Source organism: Scyliorhinus torazame, chromosome 11, assembly GCF_047496885.1.
Source record: "Scyliorhinus torazame isolate Kashiwa2021f chromosome 11, sScyTor2.1, whole genome shotgun sequence".
Lineage (NCBI taxonomy): Eukaryota > Metazoa > Chordata > Chondrichthyes > Carcharhiniformes > Scyliorhinidae > Scyliorhinus > Scyliorhinus torazame.
Genome location: NC_092717.1, coordinates 110526510 through 110549155, shown reverse-complemented (window position 1 = coordinate 110549155; position 22646 = coordinate 110526510). Strand labels below are relative to the sequence as shown.

Below are 22646 nucleotides of genomic sequence, written 5' to 3'. Positions count from 1 at the left end.
TGTGCAGCAGAGTAAACCATGGAGCAACAAAATTGGCTGTGGCTGCTTTCCCCTGAGAGGCCATTCCTCTCAACAGTATCAAAGCAGAATATCTGTTTCGCAGGGAATTTCTGCACTGCCTGCCTTGTCCTCTTGCTCTGCCCAGTGGTCACCCATTATCTTCCTGCCTGTGGACTCGAAGCCTGCGGTGACCACCTCTCTATATGTTCTGTCCACGATACTCTCTGCCTCGCGGATATTCTACAGTGACCCCAGCCACCAGTTCCAAAACCTAGGCTTCCAGGAGCTGCAGCTGGAGCCACTTTCTGCACACATGCTGTCCCCAGGCACTAGAAATGTCCCTAGCTTCCCACACAGAACAGGAAGAGAAAACCATGGCCTGGAGCTCGCCTGCCATGACTTACCACTTCAGATTAAATCTTTAAAGGACTCTTTAAAAAAATAATATCAAGTACTTTAGAGCAATTCTTCCCTTAACCTCAGTAATACAGAATATAGCCCCTACATTCTATAAACCACAAAATAAAATCTTCACAAACTATAAGCGATAACAGTAGTATGTATTCACCTAAATTGGCTTTGTTGCTAACTTTGCCTCAGTTCAATTGCTCTGTTTTATCACCTTTGCTCTTGAGTCGCCAGGTATCTTTCTGATACCACCGCGTGGTTCAAGTCCGAGTAATGATCAATAATCCAACACACCGATTAGTAAGATTCAAATCAAAGCACATTTATTATACACAGTAATCACTACTCATGCACAAATTCTACGTTTAAGCTACTTCTACAACTAACAGGTCTATACTTAACTTGGAACTGGCTAACCAGGTCAGGTGAACAAATGGCCTTTCGTTCGGGTTTCTGAGCCTGCGGGATTCGAAGTTGGTACAGATTGATAGCTAGGAGCGCCTATCTCGTAGCGAGCTTTGAAGTAAGACTTACAGTTTCGACCAGCTGTTGAAGAGTGAAGAGCTGGAGAAGCGGTGGAGAAGAGAGAGAAGACAGCGATTTGAACTTGGGGCTCAATTCTTATAGTTCCCAGGGGCTTCCCCCCTTTCAGGGCGGACCGTGTACCTGGTCCCAAGTGATTGGACTTTGTCCCAATCGCTTGGTTCGATTTTCTCCAATGCTGGAGCGGTTCCCCGATCGATGGGCGGTCTTGAGGTGCTCGTTCACCTCCTTTTGTGTAGGCGTCTGCTGGCGCCGAAGAGTCTGGTTTTGCTTTGTGTGTCTAAATCTTGCTTATTGTTCCTGGGGATTGCTCATTAGTATGCAGATGGCTGTTGTTTTGTTATGCTGATGGTTGCTGGTATCGATATTGTCTGGCCTTTCCAGAGGTAAATACACAGCCAACCTGCAGCTGCTCGTTTTTGTCTTGTTGGCTGACCTTCCCATCAACCTTTGCCGTTCGCCATTTTGAATCGGGAGTTGGCCATTTTAAGTGGCTACAGCTTGCCCCATGTCACTTTCAAATGCTGACATCAACTCTAGAAACTCCGTAGATACAGAGTAGACATATGTAATGCTGCACTCTAAATAAACCGATTATCAAGAAAAGTGTTAGTCTCTATCTTCATACTTCACCAACTGGCTTTGGATTGAGCTATCAACAAAGTGTCTGCAAAAGAATGTAAATAGGCTAAGTGGGCCGGCAAATAATTTTGGAAATGGAATATAATGTGGGAAAATGTGAGATTGCTTGCCTTGGCAAGAAGAATAGAAAAGCAGAATATTATTTAGCTGAGAGACTAGAGAATATTGTGCTACAGAGGGGTTTGGGTCTCTTCCACATAAATCCTAAAGAAGGTAGCATACAGGTGCAACAAGTAATTAGGAAGGCAAATTAAGTGTTGCGCTTTAATGCAAGGGGGATGGAGCACAAAAGAAGGGAAGCCTTGCTCCAGCTGGAATTCTGTATACGGTTTTGGTCTCCTTACTTAAAGTGGGATATACTTTTATTGGAAAAAGTTCAGAGAAGATTCACAAGACTGATTTCTGGGATGGAGGGATTGTTGCTCTGTGGAAAGGTTGAACAGATTGGGTCTATGCTCATTGGAATTCAGAATAATGAGAGACGTTCTCATTGAAACATATATTCTGAAGGAGTTTGACAGGGTGGATGCTGAAAGGATGTTTTCTGTTGTGGCTGTCTTCCATTTAAGCCACAGATGAGGAGGAATTCCTTCTCTCAGAGGGTCATTGGTCTTCAGAATTCTGTTCCAAAGAGGGCAGTGGAGGCTGGGCTTTGAATATATTCCAGACTGAGTTCAACAGATTTTGATCCACAAGCCAGTTGAGGGTTATGGGGTCAGGCAGGAAAGTGGAGTTAAAGCCACAGTCAGATCAGGAATGATCCTACTGATTGGCCGAGCAGGCTTGATGGGCCAAATTGCCTACTCCTACATATGGGGCGAGATTCTCCACTCCCGCGCCGGTTGGGAAAATCGGCTGGGCCGCCAAGATTTCCCGGGACGCCGGTCCGACGCCCTCCCGCGATTCTCCCAAGCGGCGGGAACGGCCCCGTCGGGTTCCGCGGGCCGCAGGCCGGAGAATCACCGAAGAAACCCAAAATGGCGATTCTCAGGCCTGGATGGGCCGAGCAGCCAGACCAAAACGGCGGGTTCCCCCCGGCGCCGTCCACACCTGGTCGCTGCCGTCGGGAACAGCGCGGGAACGCTGGGGGGGGGGCGACCTGCGGGGGGGAGGGGGGATCCTGCACCGGGGGGTACCTCAACTGTGGCATGGCCCGCGATCGGTGCCCACCGATCGTCGGGCCGTCCTCTCTGAAGGAGGACCTCCTTCCTTCCGCGGCCCCGCAAGATCCGTCCGCCATCTTCTTGCGGGGCGAACTCAGAGAGAACGGCATTCACGCATGCGCGGGTGACGTCAGTTATGCGGCGCCGGTCGCGACATCAATGCGGCGCCGCCTTTACGCGGTGACAAGGCCTGGTGTGTGTAGATGACGCGGCCCCGATCCTAGCCCATTGTCGGGGCCTGAATCGGTCGGGATCGGGGCCGTTTCGCACCGTCGGCGTTCACGACGGCGTGGGCACTTCGTGCGGGAGTGGAGAATCCCGTCCATGATCTTCTGGAATTCCTCTTTCTCTCAGAAAGTTGAGACAAGGAAGAGTTCCAGAATAGAATTGGCCAAAGCTAGTCAGAGGAGACCTGCTTTTGCGAGCTCCACTCGAATATAAAGGCTTTCCCATAGTTGGATTATGCCTTTTATTGCACCATTTATTGTAAGCGGAAAGCAGTCTTTAGATTTTGAAATAGCAAGGACTGTCACCGCAGATCACCATTTACATCTGCCCTCCAACCTGATGTCATTAGGAGACTACAGCTGGAATTCTCCGTTTGGGGGACTATTTTCTCCTGCCGGAGCTCAATCGCACTCAACCCTGAAGCGCAAATATGGAAAAATTATGAGGGATTCCTGCAGATTCCGCTATCGGGCCACCATTTTGAGCAGGCAGCCCAATAGAGTGGTCCAGTGGCTGGGCCTGCTTCTCCCCTGCAATGCAATTCAGCCCCTCCCCTGGGATTTTATCGCTCACACCCCACCTCGTACAAGGCTGACCCGATCCCCTGCCAGAGGCTCCCAGTTTGAGAGACCCCCATCAGAGACCCCCCACAAGAGACCACCACCAGAGACTCCCCCTTCCCCCCCCCCCCATTAGTGAGACCCCTGCCTGGAAGCTTCCCATAAAAGTGACCCCTATCTGGGAGTTGTAGAAAAGTACAGACAGAGGCTGTGAAAAAGATCACTGCTCTAAAACGCATCTCTACAGTATAGCTGCTGGCTCAGGCAAAGGAAGCAGCACCTGTCAATCCTGGAAAGAGAAAAACAGTCAGCTGGGTTTAAACCTGCTCAGACCTTTGATCTGCAAGCTATTCATTCATATTTCTGTGAAACTGCTTTCACTAGGCTGTGATTGACAGCTTTGTTGCCCTTTCTTAACCACCGTGTCTTAACCCATATACGGTGGACAAATGACTATGAGACTGTTTCATACAATGGTTCAATACTTATTCACTTTCACACAATTGTTCCTGTTAATTGATCACACACACACTTAAGTCAAACTACAAAGTTATTATGCACACAACCTTAACTTAACTTCAGAGTGGCTAGCAAGTACCAGACAGATATTGGCCTTTATCTGTGTCCTGAATCTTGTAGTCATCAATGTTCAGTCCTTGGTCTGGTCTGTTCCTGGCTCTGGTCTTCCTTCAGTTTATCCTTTGTCGGCCGGTGGAAGTCACCATTGTTAGTTACTGCTGCTCAAGAGAAAGAATTAATCTGTGCAGTAACGTTTATGCTGTTTGAGTTTCGTGACTCTTTGGTGGGCGGTCTTTGGGTCATTTGTCAATCAATTGATCAGGGCTCGATCAGCCATATCAATCAAGTCCAATCAGGGGCTGCCACATCAATTTTGGGATGGGCATTCAGTGGCCATTCATGAAGGTGTTGAATGCATGTAGACTGTCCACATAAGGAAGTTAGGTGCCACTGTGTCTGGTAAACAAGTTTGACTTTTTAAAAAATAAATTTAGATAACCCAATTTTTTTTTTCCCCAATTAAGGGGCAATTCAGCATGGCCAATCCACCTAACCTGCACATCTTTGGGTTGTGGAAGTGAAACCCACGCAGACATGGGGAGAATGTGCAAACTCCATACGGACAGTGACCCAGGGCCAGGATTCGAACCCGGGTCCTCAGCGCCACAGTCCCAGTGTTATCCACTGCGCCACATGCCGCCCACGTAAACAAGTTTGATTAACAGGACAATTCTTGTGATTCTGGGGTGGCCTGGAGATGGCAATTTGCTTATGTTATTGCATCAACCTGTGAAATTGTTTGAAGTCTGCAAAGCGTTTTGCTGCAACTTTGTTTGATCTGCTCTGCAGCCTGCTTGTCCATACCCTTGACCACTTTTCCCAGCATCCCTTGCTGGATACCATTTTAGGTGGCCACATCTTCCACATACAACCAGCTGTCGGCATTGCTTCTTTCATCTCCCTTTCGGCCTGAGTGGCTTTGAAGTATCCAGTTGTGAAACTAACATCCAGCTATGATTGACAGCTCTTGGACCACATCAAATACAGTACAAGTGCGGTGTGAAGGTTTTACATTGTGTGGGAGGCTGGTCCTCCGATGGACTTTGGGGACAACTTCCTGAAAGGTTGGAGGGGGTTGGATCGCATTTAATTGCAGGGATATGGGGCGGGATTCTCCCGCACTTGGCGGGACGGCCCGACGCCAGCTCCAAGAGCGGCGCAAACCATTCCGGCGTCAGGCCGCCTGGAAGTTGCAAAATCCTCTGCACTTCCAGGGGCTAGGCCGGGGCCGGATACCCCCGCGCCTCCCCCCCGTGGACCCCTCTAGACGGCCGACAAGCCAGGTCCCACTGGTATGGACCATGTCTATTTCACGCCGGCGGGACTGGCCAAAAACGGGGGGCCGCTCGGCCCATCAGGGCCCGGAGAATTGCCAGGGGGGCCACTGCCAACGGCCCCCGACTGGCGCGGCGTGATCCATGCCCCCGCCCGAAAACCGGCACCGGAGAATTCGGCAGCCGCCGTCAGTGAGGCGGGGCGGGGTTCACGCCTCCCCCCCCCACCCGCCCATTCTCTGACCCGGGCCGGGGGGGGGGGGGGGGGGGGGGGGGGGTCGGAGAATCCCGCCCATGATGTCTTCCAGCCACATAGGCTAAGTTTTGCATGTGCTTAAGTAGCCACGGAAGGGCCATTGACAATCCTTTCTCAACCTTTAGACTGGCGGGAACTTTGAACATCCATGGGGATGTGCAAGAGAGAATCAAAGTTAGATCCAGGGGAAAAAAATCTGCTGGTTGGTGGAGGGGGGTGGGGGTCTCCAACAGAAACCCACTTCTGACTGGGGGCGCATTCCCCTTGAAATCCTCCCAGGCAGTCACTATCCTTCCCGCCCTGAGGTACTTACAATTACCTTGTCCTCTGGCTCTGGCAGGTTTGTGTAGTTTCTCTTATGTCCACTGCAGCACTTTTGCCTGCAAATCGGTTTGGTGAGCAGCTCTCCAAGGTGAGACTTCCTCCGAGGTGAGGGGTGGCAATCCCACTTGCAGCCAATCAACACTCATTGGAGCGTCAATTGTCTGCGATGCGGTCAGAGTCGGCAAGAATGTGCCAACTCTTTGGATACTGGGAGGCTATCCGCCATCTGGAAAAATTCAGGTAATTGAAATAGGAACAAGCAGACCAAAGTTAGATGATTCTTTAAAGGCAGCAAATGAAGATAGCCGTGCGATTCCTTTGCCGGGATTCACCGATATCGCGGGCAAGTGTTGACGCCAGCGTCAACAGGCCTCCAGGCCCAGTCATTCTCCTCTTCCTCAGGGGCTAGAACGGTGCAAGAGTGCTGTGCGCTGCTCCGGTGCTGAAAGCCGGCCATACACGGCCGGCGCGGGTCCGCGCATGCGTGCCACGGCCGTCACCGCGCCGGCCCCCGGGCAAATGGCGGAGTCCTACAGGGGCCGGCGCAGAGGAACATAGGCCCCCCTCCGGAATGTGCGCACCCACCAAACGGTAGCCCCCGATTGCGGGCCTGGCCACCAGGGTGGCCCCCCCAGAGTCGGATCCCCTCCGCCCCCCCCCCCCCCCCCCCCCCCCCCCACCAGGATGGGCCTTGCAGCCAGAATGCCAAGGTCCCGCTGGGCAGGACCATATGTAAACCACGCCGGCAGTACTCGCCGGAACTCGGTGGGCATTTGGCCCTTTAAGCGCGAAGAATTGGCTTGGGGGGGCCGCTGTCAACGGCCCCCGACCGACGCCGCGGCGACCGCGCGGGCGCGCTTGGCGCCAATTCTCCGGTTGCCGGAAAATCGGCGGGCAGGCGTCGGAGCGGCGTGGCGGAATTCTCATGCCCCCCTGGTGATTCTCCGGCCTTTATATTTCAGAAAAATCGTCACTAAAAATTACAACAGTCATTAAGAATATTTTCTATTTTAATATCTGTACCTTATGATTTTTCTCGATTTTGTCAACAATATACTGGTATATTTGATCAAAATGCCTGCAGCAAATCTACTTCATTACAGGTATTGCAACTGTAATTCATGCAAGTACGTCTTAAATTATGATACATTAATTAGATATCCAATTCCACCCATTCCCATGTTCAGCCTTTAATTTCTTTGTCTGTTTGCTAATATCTTCCAGATGGATGAGCAGGCTATATTGGAAGACACTCTGGTTGCCTTGGCTGACTTGGAAAAGGTCACATTCTATTTACAACAGTCTGAAGAAGAACTACTGGTAGCAAGTAAGTTACTTTCTTCCTCATGTGTAATCTTCAACATGAGTTCTGTAGAAATCTTGTAAAAGAGGCCAGCTACAATATCAATACTTGATTCTGTTGAAGTCTTGTTATTCAAGCATAAATACTTTGGGCGGTATTCTCCCCCCACACGCCGGGCGGGAGAATCGCCGGGGCGCTGCGCGAGTCGCGCCACGCTGCCCCGACACCTGCACGCGATTCTCTCCCCCCACCCCCCCCACCCCTGAAACCAGCGCCGCGAGAATTGCGTCGTGCCGCTCGGAGAATCGGCGCAAATGGCGAGCGGCGATTCTCCGGCCCAAACGGGCCGAGCAGCCGGCGAAAAAAATGACAGTCCCGCCAGTGCCGTTCACCCCTGGTCGCTGCTGGCGGGAACTGTGCGGGAATGCTTGGGGGCGGACTGTGGGGGGGCTCCTTCACCTGGGGGGGGCCTCCGATGGGATCTGGCCCACGATCGGGGCCCACCGATCGGTTGGCCGACCTCTCCCCCCACCCCCCCCGGGCCTACCTCCTTCCGCGGCCGGCTCCAGAACCCCGGCGCCATGTTGGTGGGGGCCGGCGCGCGTAAGACGTTCCCCACGCATGCGCAGGATGGCGCGTCCCAACTGCACATGCGCAGGAATGAGCTGCCCCAACTGCGCATGCGCGGGTTGGCGCCGCGCCCATTTGGCGTCGCGTAAGGAGGCTGGAGCGGCGTGAATCGCTCCTGTGGGGGCCAGAATAGGTCATGCCCGGGCCCTGTTTGCGCCGTCGTGAAACGCGACGCCGTTCACGACGGCACGGGCACTTAGTCCCGGGAGCGGAGAATCCCGCCCAGTAAGTTTGGACCAGTCACTTCGCTGAAGTGGACACTTAAAAACATGCAATCCTTTTAACATAAGACCATAAGACATAGGAGCAGTATTAGGCCACTCGGCCCATCGAGTCAGCGTCGCCATTCAATCATGGATGATATTTTTCTCATCCCTATTCTCCTGCCTTCTCCCCGTAATCCCTGATCCCCTTATTAATCAAGAACCTATCCACCTCTGTCTTGTAGACACTCAGTGATTTGGCCTCCACAGCCTCCTGCGGTAAAGAATTCCACAGATTCTCCACCCTCTGGCTGAAGAAATTCCTCCTCACCTCTGTTTTAAAGGATCGGCCCTTTAGTCTGAGATTGTGTCCTCTGGTTCTAGTTTATCCTACAAGTGGAAACATTCTCTCTACGTCCACTCTACCCAGGCCTCGCAGTATCCTGTAAGTTTCAATAAGACTTGGCACCAAATGGAGGAGGAGGACACCTGCTCTCCATGGCTGTCAAGGTCACTGCAGCCTGAACCTTTATGCCTCGGGATCATTCCAGGGTTAAAGCGGGGACCTGTGTGATATCTCTCAAGCTACAGCCGACAGGTGCACCCGACAGGCCATGAATGCCCTGTTTGCCCGGCAGAAAATTATATAAACTTTGACACGGACCAAGTCCAACAAGATGCCCAGGGCGCAGGATTCACTGCTATCGCCAGGATGCCCCAGGTCCAGGAGCTGATAGGCTGCATGCATGTCGCCTTACGTGCACCTAGCCATCTGGGAAGTGCCCTACATTTACAGGAAGGAGTTCCACTCCCTGAATATCCAGCTTGTGCTACCACCACCTTAGAATCATGCATGTGTGCATGCTTCCCAGGCAGTGTGCACGACAGTTACATCCTGGGACAGTCAGACATCCCGACCTCTTCAAGGATCACCCAGGATAGCCGCCTGGCTCTTAGGGGATAAGGAGCGCTGAGGACCTGGCTAATGACACCAGTATGGAACCCGAGACCGATGCAGAGACCCGATACAACGAGGCCCATGTGGGTACCTGGGCTGTCACTCAGTGGTGTATCGGCCTGCTCATAATGCGGTTCCGATGCCGCAACGGCTCTGGCAGTGTCCTGCAGCACTCCTCCCGGGGGGTTGCCTGCTTCATGGTGGTCTGCTGTGTCCTCCGCAACCTGGCACAGCAGTGGGGAGTTGTGCTGGAAGTGGAGGATGAGGAACACGCGGTCACCTCTGAGGGGGGAAGAGGATGAGGACAGAGGGGTGGAACTCGGGGGAGCTGGTGGCCATCATCCCCACTCAATGGGACAGTTCCAGGTTGGCATCCAGCACCCCCTCTGCCTGGTCATAGAATCATAGAATTTACAGTGCAGGAGGCTACTCGGCCCGTCGACCTGCACTTTATGAACCTCAATCTTTATGAACCTCATTCGTGTCTTATTCAATCTCCAACATTCAGAGCCCTTTACAAAAGCGTTGTACTGCTTAACGGTTTCAAAAACCCTCCTTGTTATCGCCACATATGTGTAAGAAGGATCTGTCCGTCCATCAGTGTGGAATGATGCAGCGCCATTCGGCTCATTATGTCTGTGCCAGCTCTTTGGTCGAGCTATACAATTGGCTACACTCTCCTGCTCTTTCCTCATTGTCCTCTAAATTTCTTTATTTCCGAGTATTTATACAATTTTTCTTCTAAAGTTACGATTGTATATGCACTCACCACTCTTTCAGGCAGTACATTCTAGATAATAATCATTACACATGGTAGAAAATGACAGAAGGAAGTGCTGATGGGAGTTAGGTTAAATGAGGTGGGAAAAGAAATGAGGTGGTGTAAGTAGAAATACAAGCTTCCCAATTGTAGCTTCTCATGTAATTTGAGGGATTATTTTCCATTACATTTATTGCCATGTGTAATTCATATTTTGAACAGCAGATAGGAACACCGATTTAAAAACAATCTTTCACAATGGGCCATGCCAGAGTACATTTTTCTGCACACTAATGTTCTGAGTCTACAAATAAACATTTCTCTGGAAGTTACAGAAATATTTTGTTCTGAATTGTTAACTTCACTTTACAAACACAAAATTGAAGAAAATAGCAATAGAAACAGCTTAAACTTAAACAGAAAAATATCTTGTGTAAAATGGACCCAAATGATTTTTATGTTCCCCTACCTACTCCATTTCCCAAGATTAGCAAGTCCAAATAAAATACCAACCATTAGAAAATATTAGGGTAGCGAAAATGACTAAAACTAGGTGCTAAAACACCTAGTTTTAGACTGCATGACTCACATGTGCCACGATAAGAAGCATGAAATAAAAGGACAAAACAGGTGCTCAAATAATTGAATCCTCCAATCCACTAGTTGGAGGTGAAAAATGGGTGACATGCTATTCTGTTCGGTCTAATTTATGACTACATAACCAATAACACAGTGGCATTAATCACACAAGTGTGCAAAACGTTGTCTGCATCATTCCATCATATATTAATTGACTTTTTGTTGAAAAAGGGACAGAGTACAGCACCGCATTCTGTATCTCAGCAACTAACCATACTTCATTGCAGTGTTAATATAAGCCTACTTGTGACAATAAAAATTATTATTATAAAATATATTTTGCCGTTCCAAAGGTCCACCCCAACTGTCCCTGCGAGCAGAGCCTTTCTCAAATGGTATTTCCTCCCATCACATTCTCAACAGACATGTCCTACTACCTCTAAAAGCTGAACTACTATTTATCCCATTCGGATTTAAGACATTGGTTGCGATTCTCCCATAAAATGACAAAGGACGCGATCCTCTGCCTCGTGCTCTAGCCGGTGGGCCAGTGTAGACTCGATGGGCCAAATGGCCTCCTTCTGCACTGTAAATTCTATGATTCTATGAACTGAAAAATAAGGAGGGAGACCCAAAACATTGGGCTGGATTTTCCATCCCACCGCGCTCCATTTCTGTTCCAGCACGCCGGCAGGCTGCTCCGTTACGCCGGCTGGTCAATGGGGTTTCCCATTGTGGGGCAGCCCCACACCGTCGGGAAACCCCGGGCTGCTGGCAAAATGGAGCATCCCGCCGGGGGAGAATCCAGCCCATTGTATGTGATTGAGACTCAGAGTAGCTCACTCTTGAGCAGGAAGGCTTATACCGACATGCATCTGATTTGCAGAGTAGAGGATCTGAAAAGCCAAGAAGATCAGCCCCAAATCTTCAGAGCTGAAATTCCACAACTGTTCACAGGACTGAAGATAGAATACCACATCACTCTAAATCCTGAATTAAAGGCTGTTTACGTCCAGTTCCTCATCCACTCTTACCAAAAGTAAAGAAGGAAATTTTCTGTTTGATGAAGCAGAGGTTATTTCACCTATGGCAGAACCAACACACTGGTCCCTTGTCATGGTCCTCATACCAAAACCCAGTGGATCTATCAGAATTTGCATAGGCCTTACATAGCTGAACAAGATGTGGAGATGCCAGTGTTGGACACAGCAAGAAGTCTTACAACATCAGGTTAAAATCCAACAGGTTTATTTGGAATCACGAGCTGTCGGAGTGTGGCTCCTTCATCAGGTGAGTGAACAAAGCAGTGAAACATGAAGTTCATCCTGTGTCGTCTGTGGATGAGCTTTGCAGCATCGCAAAGAGTTTAATATTAATGAAGCTAGATGTAGTAGTGGTTTTTGCCAACTACCCCTTGATGAAGAGCCTGAATTGCTCATTGTCTTCATTATTCCTATTGGGAAGCTTTGCTTCAACAAAGTTCATCCTATGTCGTCTGTGGATGAGCTTTGCAGCATCGCAACGAGTTTAATCTTAATTAAGCGAGATGTAGTAGTGGTTTTTGCCAACTACCCCTTGATGAAGAGCCTGAATTGCTCATTGCCCTTCATTATTCCACTTGGGAAGCTTTGCTTCAACAGAATAGCCTTTGGTATCACATCAGCACAAGATATTTTCCAGAGGACAATGTCAAGCATCCGAGAAAGACTGGATGGAGTCGTATGTCACATGGATGATAACCTGATCCATGGGTCCACTCAGACAGAACATGACACAGGAGTGTGAGCTATGCTGCAATGCCTACAGAAAGCAGGACTTACATTCAACAACAATGCAAATTCTCACAGCAGACTGTCAAGTTCCTTGAGCATACTGTGGATGTATCCAGTGTCAGAGCTGATCCACAGAAGACAAGAGCAATCAATGAGTTTCCAGCTTCTTGAAACCTGACTGTGCTCCAGAGATTCATGAGTTTGCTAACCCATGTTGCAAAATTCCTGCCTAACTTAGTTGTCGTCAGTGAACCATATCAGCTGTTGCAGCAAGACAATGCATGGTGTCGGGAGGAAGCACAACAGATGTCTTTTGGGAAAATCAATGAAATGCTGATATCACCTAATATTTTTGCTCAGTATGATCGAGAATCTCTCAGTATAATTGCTGTGAATTTGACTTCTACATCCTGGGAACGCTACTCTTTCCAACACAGATGTGTGAAAGCACAGACCAGTTTACTATACATCCCATTTACCGACAGAGATATGCCGTGATAACGAAAGAAGCATCGGCTGCTATATGGGCTTACAAGAAGTTATCAAATGGGGAAATGTTTAGAAACTTGCAAAGGATGACTTGAAAAAAAAGAGTGAAAATTAGCGTATGAGGAAAACTAGCGATAAGAAAGCATTCTGTAAAAGCTTCTACAAGTATTTTTAAGTGGAAAAGTGTAATTAAGGTAGATATTGGTCCCTTAGAGGGTGTGATTGTGTTCTTGCTCTCCACTTCAAGATAGAGACAGACCGCAAACCCTTAGTGACACTCTTAAATGCTAAGGACTCAGCAAAATGCCTCCACGAGTACAGTGATTCAGACTGAGGATGATGAGGTTTGATGCAAAGGTAGAGCATGTTTCAGGAAAGCAGCAGGGTACAATGGGTGCTTTGTCCAGTGGCAAGACCAGAACAAGGAGATAAAGCCCTTGTTGAAGAGATAGAAACTTTTCGTTGACAACAACCGTGACCTTCCCAGTAACAACTCAGCAACTGAATGAAATCAGAGATGCACAGAAATCCGATGAACAATCGGAACTCCTTATGGGTAGAAGACTAAGAACTCAACTCCCTGCTCACACGTACTCACTTATACCATAGGTACATGCCGAGGACTTGGACAGAGTGAGGGAGAAAGAAGACAAATATCGTTTCAGTCAGATGTGGAATTATGACAAAAGTCACAAGGCAAACAACTTGCCAGACCTTCAAACAGGAGAGTCAGTTTGGATCCAAGACCAAGCTAGCTATGGCTCGGTGGTTTAACAGACACCACACCCACAATCCTATCTCAACCAAATAGAGCATGGGGCGATAAGATGGAACAGACATGCACTGGTTGTCACACAGTGGAAGCAGTCATCTTCCTAATCTAACCAGCCAGAGGTGCCACACTCATGCAGCAGATTCCAGATGAGAGCCTAACTAATTCCCCTTCTGCTTACCAGAGTCTGACAGACCACCTACAAGGCTCAAACCTCCAATCACCTCAAAAGGAAAAGAAGACCTGTTCTGGTAAACTCATGGAAACACCACAGCTGTTGTCCCGATAGAAAGATTGGAGGCAAGAAGATGAGAAGAAGAAAACAAGATTAAGAGCTGCAACACACCAGAGTTTAAAATCATGGTTTGTTTGATCTTCACAATATAGAAATGAGAATCAGAGACTTGGAGGAGATGTAGTATAATGGGTTACTGTAAGTCTAGCTATATAATATGCTAATCATCTAATGTGTACATCACATGAAATGATGCAGTATCGCAATATTTACTCTCTCCTGCAGCCTTGAGGAAGACTAGTCAATGCAGTAAAATGTATTCCTATAAAGCTCACGCTCTGTAGACCTCTGCAGACTCATTATATATCCATATTTCCTGTATTAGTTGAATGATATCAAGAATATTATAATAGTGATAGAAACACCTTCAAGCATCTGGTATCCTGTTTTGCATTTTCTGAAAGACTGTTTAAGGAGCTATTTCATAATTCAACAAAGATAAATTCCATTGAGGACGAAAGACGAGCAGAAGGATGAAAGATTTGTGACTACGTTAGTGACGAGTGGTATCAAATTGAAAGAAAAGGCATCCGATGCTGCTAAGATGAAGGTAGGCCAGAAGATTGGGAACGCTTTAGAAACCAACAAAGGATGGCTAAAAAATCATACAGAGAGAGAAATTGAAATATGAGAGAAAACTAGTAATGTAACATCATACAGTAAAAGCTTCGACAAGTATATAAAAAGGAAAAGTGAAGCCAAAGTGAGCAATGGTCCCTTTGAGGGTGAGATTGGGAAATTATTATAGTAAAGTCCCACTGTTTGTGACTTCCTGGTTCGTGTTTTCACTTTCCTGGACATCAAATCATCCATTGTATGAGCAATGTTCGCTTATCCACAGTTTCTTTTCCCTCTCTGTTCTTTCCCTGGATAGACAGCAGCCATGACAGAGCAGAGGCTGGAAGGATTTCAGCTGAAGTGCAAACCAAATGAAGGAGATGTCCAAATTGCTAGTTCCAGAGCTGCAATAACATGTACAAGTACTGCCCCACATAAGCTAAATATGGGGAAAAGTGAGATGTTTGGGGTCCATGCGAGGAGACAGGAGAGGCGATTGGGGGATCTGCCGTTTAGATTAGTAGGGGAAGCTTTAGGTACCTAGGCATTCAAGTGGCGCGGGAATGGGACCGGCTGCATAAATTAAATCTGGCCCGACTAGTGGACCAAATGAAGGACGATTATCGGAGGTGGGATGCGCTTCCGTTGTCACTGACGACGGTTAAGATGACGGTCCTCCTGAGATTCCTGTTCGTGTTTCAATGTCTCCCCATCTTTATTCCGCGGTCCTTTTTTAAACGGGTCAACAAAGTGATCACTGGCTTTGTTTGGGCGGGCAAGACCCCGCGAGTAAGGAAGGTAATGCTTGAGTGGAGTCGGGGAGAGGGCGGGCTGGCGCCGCCAAATTTTACTGACTATTACTGGGCGGCGAATATAGCCATGATCAGGAAGTGAGTGGTGGGGGGAAGGGGGGTGGTCAGCATGGGAGCGTATGGAGGCGGCTTCATGCAAGGACACCAGTCTGGGGGTGTTGGTAACTGCGCCTCTGCCATTTCCGCCGGCACGGTACTCCACCAGCCCCGTGGTGGTGGCGGCCCTGAGAGTCTGGGGGCAATGGAGGAGACGTGGGGGTAGAGGAAGCATCAGTCTGGTCCCCAATCTGTAATAACCACCAGTTTGCCCTGGGAAGTATGGGTGGGGGGGGTTCCGGATATGGCGGAGAGCAGCGATTGAGAGGATGGGGGATATGTTTATAGAGGGGAGCTTTCCGAGTATGAGGGTGCTGGAGGAAAGGTTTGGGTTGGCGAGGGGAAACAAATTCAGGTATCTGCAGGTGCCGGTCTTCCTACGTAAACAGGTGTCAACCTTCCCTCTCCTACCACTCAGGGGGATTCAGGACAGGGTAGTTTCCATAGGGTGGGTAGGAGAAGGGAGTGTCTCTGACATTTACAAGGAACCTATGGGGTCAGAGGAGACGCAGACCGAGGAGCTGAAGTGGGAGGAGGAGTTGGGAGGAGAGGTAGAGGATGGTCTCTGGGCGGACGCGTTGAGTAGAGTCAACGCGTCCGCAACATGTGCCAGGCTCAGTCTGATACAATTCAAGGTCGTTCATCGGGCTCACATGACAGTGGCTCGGATGAGCAGATTCTTTGGGCTGGAAGACAGGTGTGCAAAATATGCGGGAGGACCAGCGAACCATGTCCACATGTTCTGGGCATGTCCGAAGCTTAGGGGATTTTGGCAGGGGTTTGCAGATGTCATGTCCACGGTGTTAAAACCAAGAGTGGCGCTGAGTCCAGAGGTGGCGATTTTCGGGGTGTCGGAAGACCCGGGAATCCAGGAGGAGAAAGAGGCAGAAGTTCTGGCCTTTGCTTCCCTGATAGCCCGGAGGCGGATATTATTCGCTTGGAGGGACTCAAAGCTCCCAAAGTCGGAGACCTGGCTATCGGACATGGCTAGCTTTCTCTGTTTGGAGAAAATCAAGTTAGCCTTGAGAGGGTCACTGTTAGGATTCGCCCGGAGGTGGCAACCGTTCGTCGACTTCTTCGCGGAAAATTAATCATCAGCAGAAGGAGGAGGGGGTTAGTTTAGCTTAGAGTAAGGGGTTAATAAAGGTGGGACCTGTAAGGGAGGGAGACGGCTTTTGCACTGTTTATAGTTTCATATACATTATTTATTTTGTTGCGATAATACCAAATATACCTCAATAAAATGTTTATTTTTAAAAATGTACTGCCCCACAATTTTGCTGGAGAGTAGCTGCCTAAACTAATGCTCTCCGTGCATGGCTGGAACCTATCTAATTGACTCAATTCAAAACATGCTCCTCATTTGCGATTTGGGCATTTGCGAGATCCCCGTGAACAGTGGGACTTTACTGTAATGGCAAACAAGGAAATGGCAGGGAATTTGAACCAATATTATGTATCCATTTTGTAGTAAAAGAAAAAAGCAGTCTCAGAATAGTAGAAAATCGAGGCAAAAGGGAGGGTGCAATTTAGAACAATCACTATCATGAGAGAAAAAGTAATGGAACTTAAAGCGGGGTTGTATGTCAGACGGTATGGTCTGCATTCAAGCATAATTAGATGAACTGACTGCAGAGATAGTGGATGCATTGATTTTAGCCTCCACAAATTCCCTAGATTCTGGAAGGTTCCCAGTAGATTAGAAAACCACAAGTATAACAGCCCTGTTCAAGAAAGGAGGGAGATAAAGCATAAAACCATAGGCCAGTTAGCCTAATGTCTTCTGTTGGGAAAGTGCTAGCATCCATTATTAGGGAGGTAGTAGCAGGACATTGAGAAAATGTGAAAGGGAACTCATATTCGACAATTCTTTTAGTGTTCCTTTGAGAATAAGCAAGTGGGGTAGGTAATAGTTGGACCAGAAGATGTAGTGTATTTTGATTTCCAAAAGAGATTCGGTAAGGTACCACATAAAAGGTTACTCACACAAGATAAGATGTCGCTGTGTTGGGGTGATATATTAGCATAAACACCAGACTAACTAACTAACAAGAAGCAGAGGACGGAGTTCTCTGATGGACCTCCAGCAGGTTGAATGTTGGATGGTGGGGTGAATTTAGCAGGGGTGCAAAAATAGGTTTCATGCTGGCGCGAATTTCTGGTGGTATCTTCTGCTAGTGCTCCATGGTGGATCAGGAAACTCGCTGAAAGACTGGTGTGAAACCGATTTGCGTTTGCTAATGGGATGCACAAAAAGGTCTGACTGAAATCTTCCATCCAAGCTGAATTTTCCATGATGTCAGCGGGAAAACGCGACAGTGCAAAGCATTTCTGGAACAACGTGGTGTGCAGATGACAAGACTGACCTGAACAATGCCTGGGTCTGCCTCCAGAGTTCAGACTGGAGACCACCAGCAACCCAGGATCTCAGAAAACTACAGCAGTGGGTGGGTGAGCATCTGTAAGTGGATCTTTCAGAATCAGGACTTAACGTAGCACTTAAGTTCAAATGGACTTGCTGATGTGTTGGGCTTTCCTCATGTGTGAATCAGGCCTACTCACTTTTCTTTACTGGTGAACATTGGATCTGTTGGAAATGGGGGTGGGACTTCCAGACTTTGTTCCTGCCCATTATTTTGGAAATTCCAGACTCCGTGTACAGTTTTAGTCATCTTACTTAAGGGGAGACATATTTGTATTGGAAGCAGTTTAGTGAAGGTTCATTTTATATATGTGGGTTATTGTAGTTGTATGTAATGTCTGTTTGAGAAAGGAGTTACACTACATGCGTGACATCATTGGCTACTTCATGGGTATTTGCCTTAGTCTAGTACCAGTCTTTGTACAGTGAAGACCTATTTAATAAACCTCTGTTAATATTGCTTTCAACCCATGTGAATCTGCAATCTATTGTTAGTCTAAAGATACAACAGTTCACTAGGTTGATTCTGTTTCAAAATAAAGGGCCTCTCATTTAAAATGAAGATAAGGAAGAATTTCTTCTCTCAGAGGATCATTAATGCTTAAAATTCTTTTCCCCAGTGAGCAGTGGAGCCTGGATCTTTGAAAATATTCATGGCCGAGTTAGATTTTTGATCCACCAGGGAGTGGAAGGTTATTGCGAGCAGGCAGGAGAGTGAAAATATGTTCACAATCAGATCAGCCATTATCTTGTTGAGGGGCTGAATTGCCTTCTTTCTCCTTCTCCTATTTCTTAGATTTTTATATTGGAGGCATTCCATGCTTCCAAATTGGCTTTATTCTATGAATTATAAAGAATATTGATTCTGAAATTTCTAATCCAAATATAAAGAATTGCGCATTCATAGAAATCAGCACCGATCATAGCTCGTGCATTTTAATAACCTGAATAACTAAAGGTAATAATACAACATTATGTTCCCAGTTGGGAGGTTGGCCTGCCAGGAACATATATTGAGAATTTGCCTGCATGATTCCCATGATTTTTCTGTTTGAATTTCTATCTTTATTTTCAATGCTCTTGATGTAATCCTTTTTATAAAATGACTCTGCAGGGCAACGATGTAAAACATTTCTTTGTACCTTGGCAAACAATTTAGAAAATTATGAATGACCTCTTTAGTTGATCCATTGGAAGAGCAATCTTGCTTCTCTTGACTTATTCAGAAAATATAGTGCAAACTGACATGAGCAGTAAAAGGATTAAAATAGCATTATTATTGGGGTAATACAACAATAGTCACTGTGGCATAATAAAGTAACTGCTGGCAATATAAAGCAGCTACTTTCTGATTTGGTGCAGAGAAGTATCTTTGGCAAAGAGATGGAAGTTATGTAAAGCAGTAATTTTGAGGGGAAACGTTTAGTACCATTGCAGAAAAAGTGGGTAGAATCTTATGGACCTAGTTTTTGACAGATTGTTGGGACCATATCGGGTTGGCGATTATGATCCTGTGAGTAGTATGGCTTCCAGGTACATTTTGAGAGGGTCAGCCAATCGAGGGGACTCTGGAATTAGCATCAAATTAAGTTCAGTGGGCAGAAGAAGCAATCAGAAGCTCAAATATAGGCTGAATATTTAAAGGGACACTGGCAGTTTGCATAGTGACAGAATTGTGCATTGTGGGTCGCAAATTTGTGGAAACAAAAGGAAGGAAGATGGATGCTCAAAGAGGAATGGCAGCCCCTTGATTCACAGATGTGGCAATTAAGGCCATGGCGGAAGCCACACCCTTAAACAGAGGAACCTATCGCACTTCAGTGCTTTGACCAGAATTAATTATGTAAACTTCCTTGTGGTGTCTGTTCTAAACTTCCAAATTAGAAACTCAAGATTACTTCCCAGAAAGATAAACCTTAGCAGATGTACGAACATCCACATAAAACAAACAAAATTTACAAATTCTCACAGCTCGCAAATATCACAGAAAACCATTAGCTTTCCCTCACGGCTACAGGTTCTTAAAGAGACATGGCAATTTCACAATCTCTTGGTTAAAATACTGAACAATATCCTCCATTCACCTTCATCATAAAACTTTTATTTATTTTATTCCATTTAAGTCAATTTTCAATGACTGATTTTATAGGCATCAACTATTTGTGGATTCGAAACCATTCTCATGTTTGTACCAATTGTCTCCAGACTATGTTTAAAATTTCCACATTAAGTGGTCTTGTTGAGCTCCCATAAATTCATAATTAAACCTACATAAATGAATCATAGACCTCTACATAACTATAGAGACCTTTTTTCATTAGATATTAGGATTAACAGGGATTGCATCTTAAACTACAATGGTCTAATTGACACAACAAGTGCCTTTTAAGCACACAAGATGACTGGTCAAATACGCTCACTCCACTCTGAACCCAAGTTAGTGTGTGTGGATTTCTCATCAGAATCCCTCCAGATGACGGTCACATGGGAATTTCCAAATTCCACTCCCAAAAACATGCTTTAAAATAATGATGCTTTCCCTTGGCATTTTGCATTCCGAATCCAGACCAGGCTTTCCAAATTACACTTTTAAACAAAGCTTCCACTCCACTTTAAACAGAGAATCCAGTCCGGGATTCTACACCACCCTTTTTAAGTTTATGTTGTCATGACTGCTTTTACACAAACTCCGAGGTTCAGCCACTGATTTCCATAATTATTTCAACTCGCATTCCACAGGTTGTCGTAAAATTTCATAAACCTAAAACTCACTTTGGAAATCTTTGTGGCATCTGAACCTTCTTCTCTGTTCGGTACCTTTTACTGAACAGTGATCTGTCCTAGTACCTTTAACCTCATACCGCTTGGAAACTTCTCTTCATTTGTTCTAGTTTCCTTAACTCACTGCTCTTCAGATCTCAGCACTTGTTTTCTTAACCATTACTCTACGGTATGGGTTTTCCTCTAGAAAAGCTGAGAGAGATGTTCCCTCTCGAGTGTTCTAAACCAACCACTTCTAGTAGAGCTGTGAGAGCTACTTTCTTTCTCACTATCTATCACCAACTGCTATCAAATTAGTTAAACCAAAACTTCCAAGATTCTCTATAAGGCCCCAGTTGCTAAGAAACCATTACTGGTTTATTTATTCTTCATGCTGCAGCTCTCTTTAAGCACAACAGAAACGCAGTTGGAACTTAACCTACCCACAAACATACAAACAGCTTTGTCCAACATGAATTGAATGATAGGTTTTATCCTTCCAGACCCTTAGCCCTTCCAGGCCTTGTACTGAGTGGCTTGTCAGGCCAGTTCCTAGAGCAGTTAAGAGTCTATCTCATTGTTGTGGGTTGAGAATCACATGTAGGCCAGACCAGCTAAGGGTGGCAGATTTCCTTCCCTGAAGGACATTAGTGAACCAAATGGATTTTTACAACAATCAATAATAATTGTTAGGTCACCATTACTGAGATTAGTTTTATGTTCCAGATTTATTAATTGAATTTGAATTCAGGCACCTGCCATGGTGGGATTTGGCCACATGTCCACATAGTATTAACCTGGGTCTCTGAATTGCCAGGCCTCTGACATTACCTCTATACTGCCATCTCCTCTAAATTGAATTGTCTTCCTGTGATTTCCATAGTCTTTGGTCATATTTTACAAATTAATTCTAGGGCCTTCATCTTCTCAAGTGGAAAAGAGCAAGAATGCCTTTGGGAACACTATCACCTTTGAGGCATCTTACAATCCTGATTGGGACATATACTGCCATTTCTGCAAAGTTGATGGGTCAGAATTTTGGAACTCCCCACCTAACCCCATATTGGATACACGATCAACACCACCACAACAACCTTTCATTTATACAGTACTTTTTACATAGGGAAACATGAAGGTACTTTACAGAGGTGTCGTTAAAACAAAAAGGATGTCAAACCAAATGTTACTGTCTTTCAGGGAGTAGGCTGCCGACCTCTCCTTCTGAGTTAACATTGTTGTATTGCACAAACAACCCAATAGGGAAGTGATAAATCCTGTCTTAAAAAGGAAAAATTATCTTCTCAGAAAAAAGCTAAACACCCCGTATTGTTCAGATCCCAATAGTAGTTTCTAGCAATGTTCAAAAGTATTTTAACCCTAATGCAAAACCCTGGTGAAGTCAAGCAATGAAAACTGCTCGTTGACTTACCCGTGTCTTGGGCCTCACACTGCCACGCTCAGGAAGGTTTTCCACTTGTCTCTGTTGTCGACCCAAATTAAAATTGGGGCCCTTATCAGAGTAAGGAAAATATGGTGACTTGTATTCACTTGTTTTTTCTCCCTCTGATTTTGCAGATAATCCTATCATGTACAAAGTTGAAGGGAATCGACAAGCCTTAAAAGTGCTCTTCTACCTTGACAGCTACAACTTTGAACAACTTCCTCAGCGGCTAAAGAATGGAGGAGGTTTTAAAGTTCACCCAATACTCTTTACACAAGGTATAGAATACTTTTTATATATCAGAGTTTTTCAGCTGCTGCATTTTTTCTAATCCTGCCTAATGCTTATGTTCATAAATCTGAAATATAAAATGTCTCTTCTATATAGCAATGGAAAGTATGGAGGGTTATTATTACACGGACAATCTGTCTGTGGAAGAATTCCAAGCACAGATCAATGCAGCTTCTCTGGAGAATATAAAACGATACTGTCAAAAGCTCAGGTAAGGGCGAGATTGTCCTACATTTTGTGATTAATGTTTCTAGTTGAGTCAACAGGAGTACTCTTTTCTTTTCGATTATCTGTAATTCCATTCAGCAGTTAGTAAATGGGAAAAAGCACAGTCACACCAATTAGTAACATGTTTACATCATGACAATACTGACTGGGTGGATCACTGAAAGACAAATCAGTTCACACAATAGAATGTTGGGTGATAACAATGCTGAGCCAGTTTATTTTTGCAGGAATCTGCCAAAATAGTCAGGCAATTAGCCACTCATACTCTAAACCTGCACTTTAAAAACCTGCTGCCGATGA

General features: G+C 46.3%; 1 protein-coding gene across 2 annotated transcripts in view; it reads left to right on the top strand.

Moving 5' to 3' along the window:
* The window catches only part of prex2 (phosphatidylinositol-3,4,5-trisphosphate-dependent Rac exchange factor 2), an 825781-nt gene that overhangs the window by 702511 nt on the left and 100624 nt on the right, over positions 1 to 22646 (top strand). For both annotated transcript variants that reach the window (XM_072467618.1, XM_072467617.1), the window contains 3 exons: positions 7202 to 7304; positions 21962 to 22105; positions 22215 to 22329. In XM_072467618.1, the coding sequence (XP_072323719.1) occupies positions 7202 to 7304; positions 21962 to 22105; positions 22215 to 22329 (362 nt within the window). The remainder of the gene's footprint in view (positions 1 to 7201; positions 7305 to 21961; positions 22106 to 22214; positions 22330 to 22646) is intronic.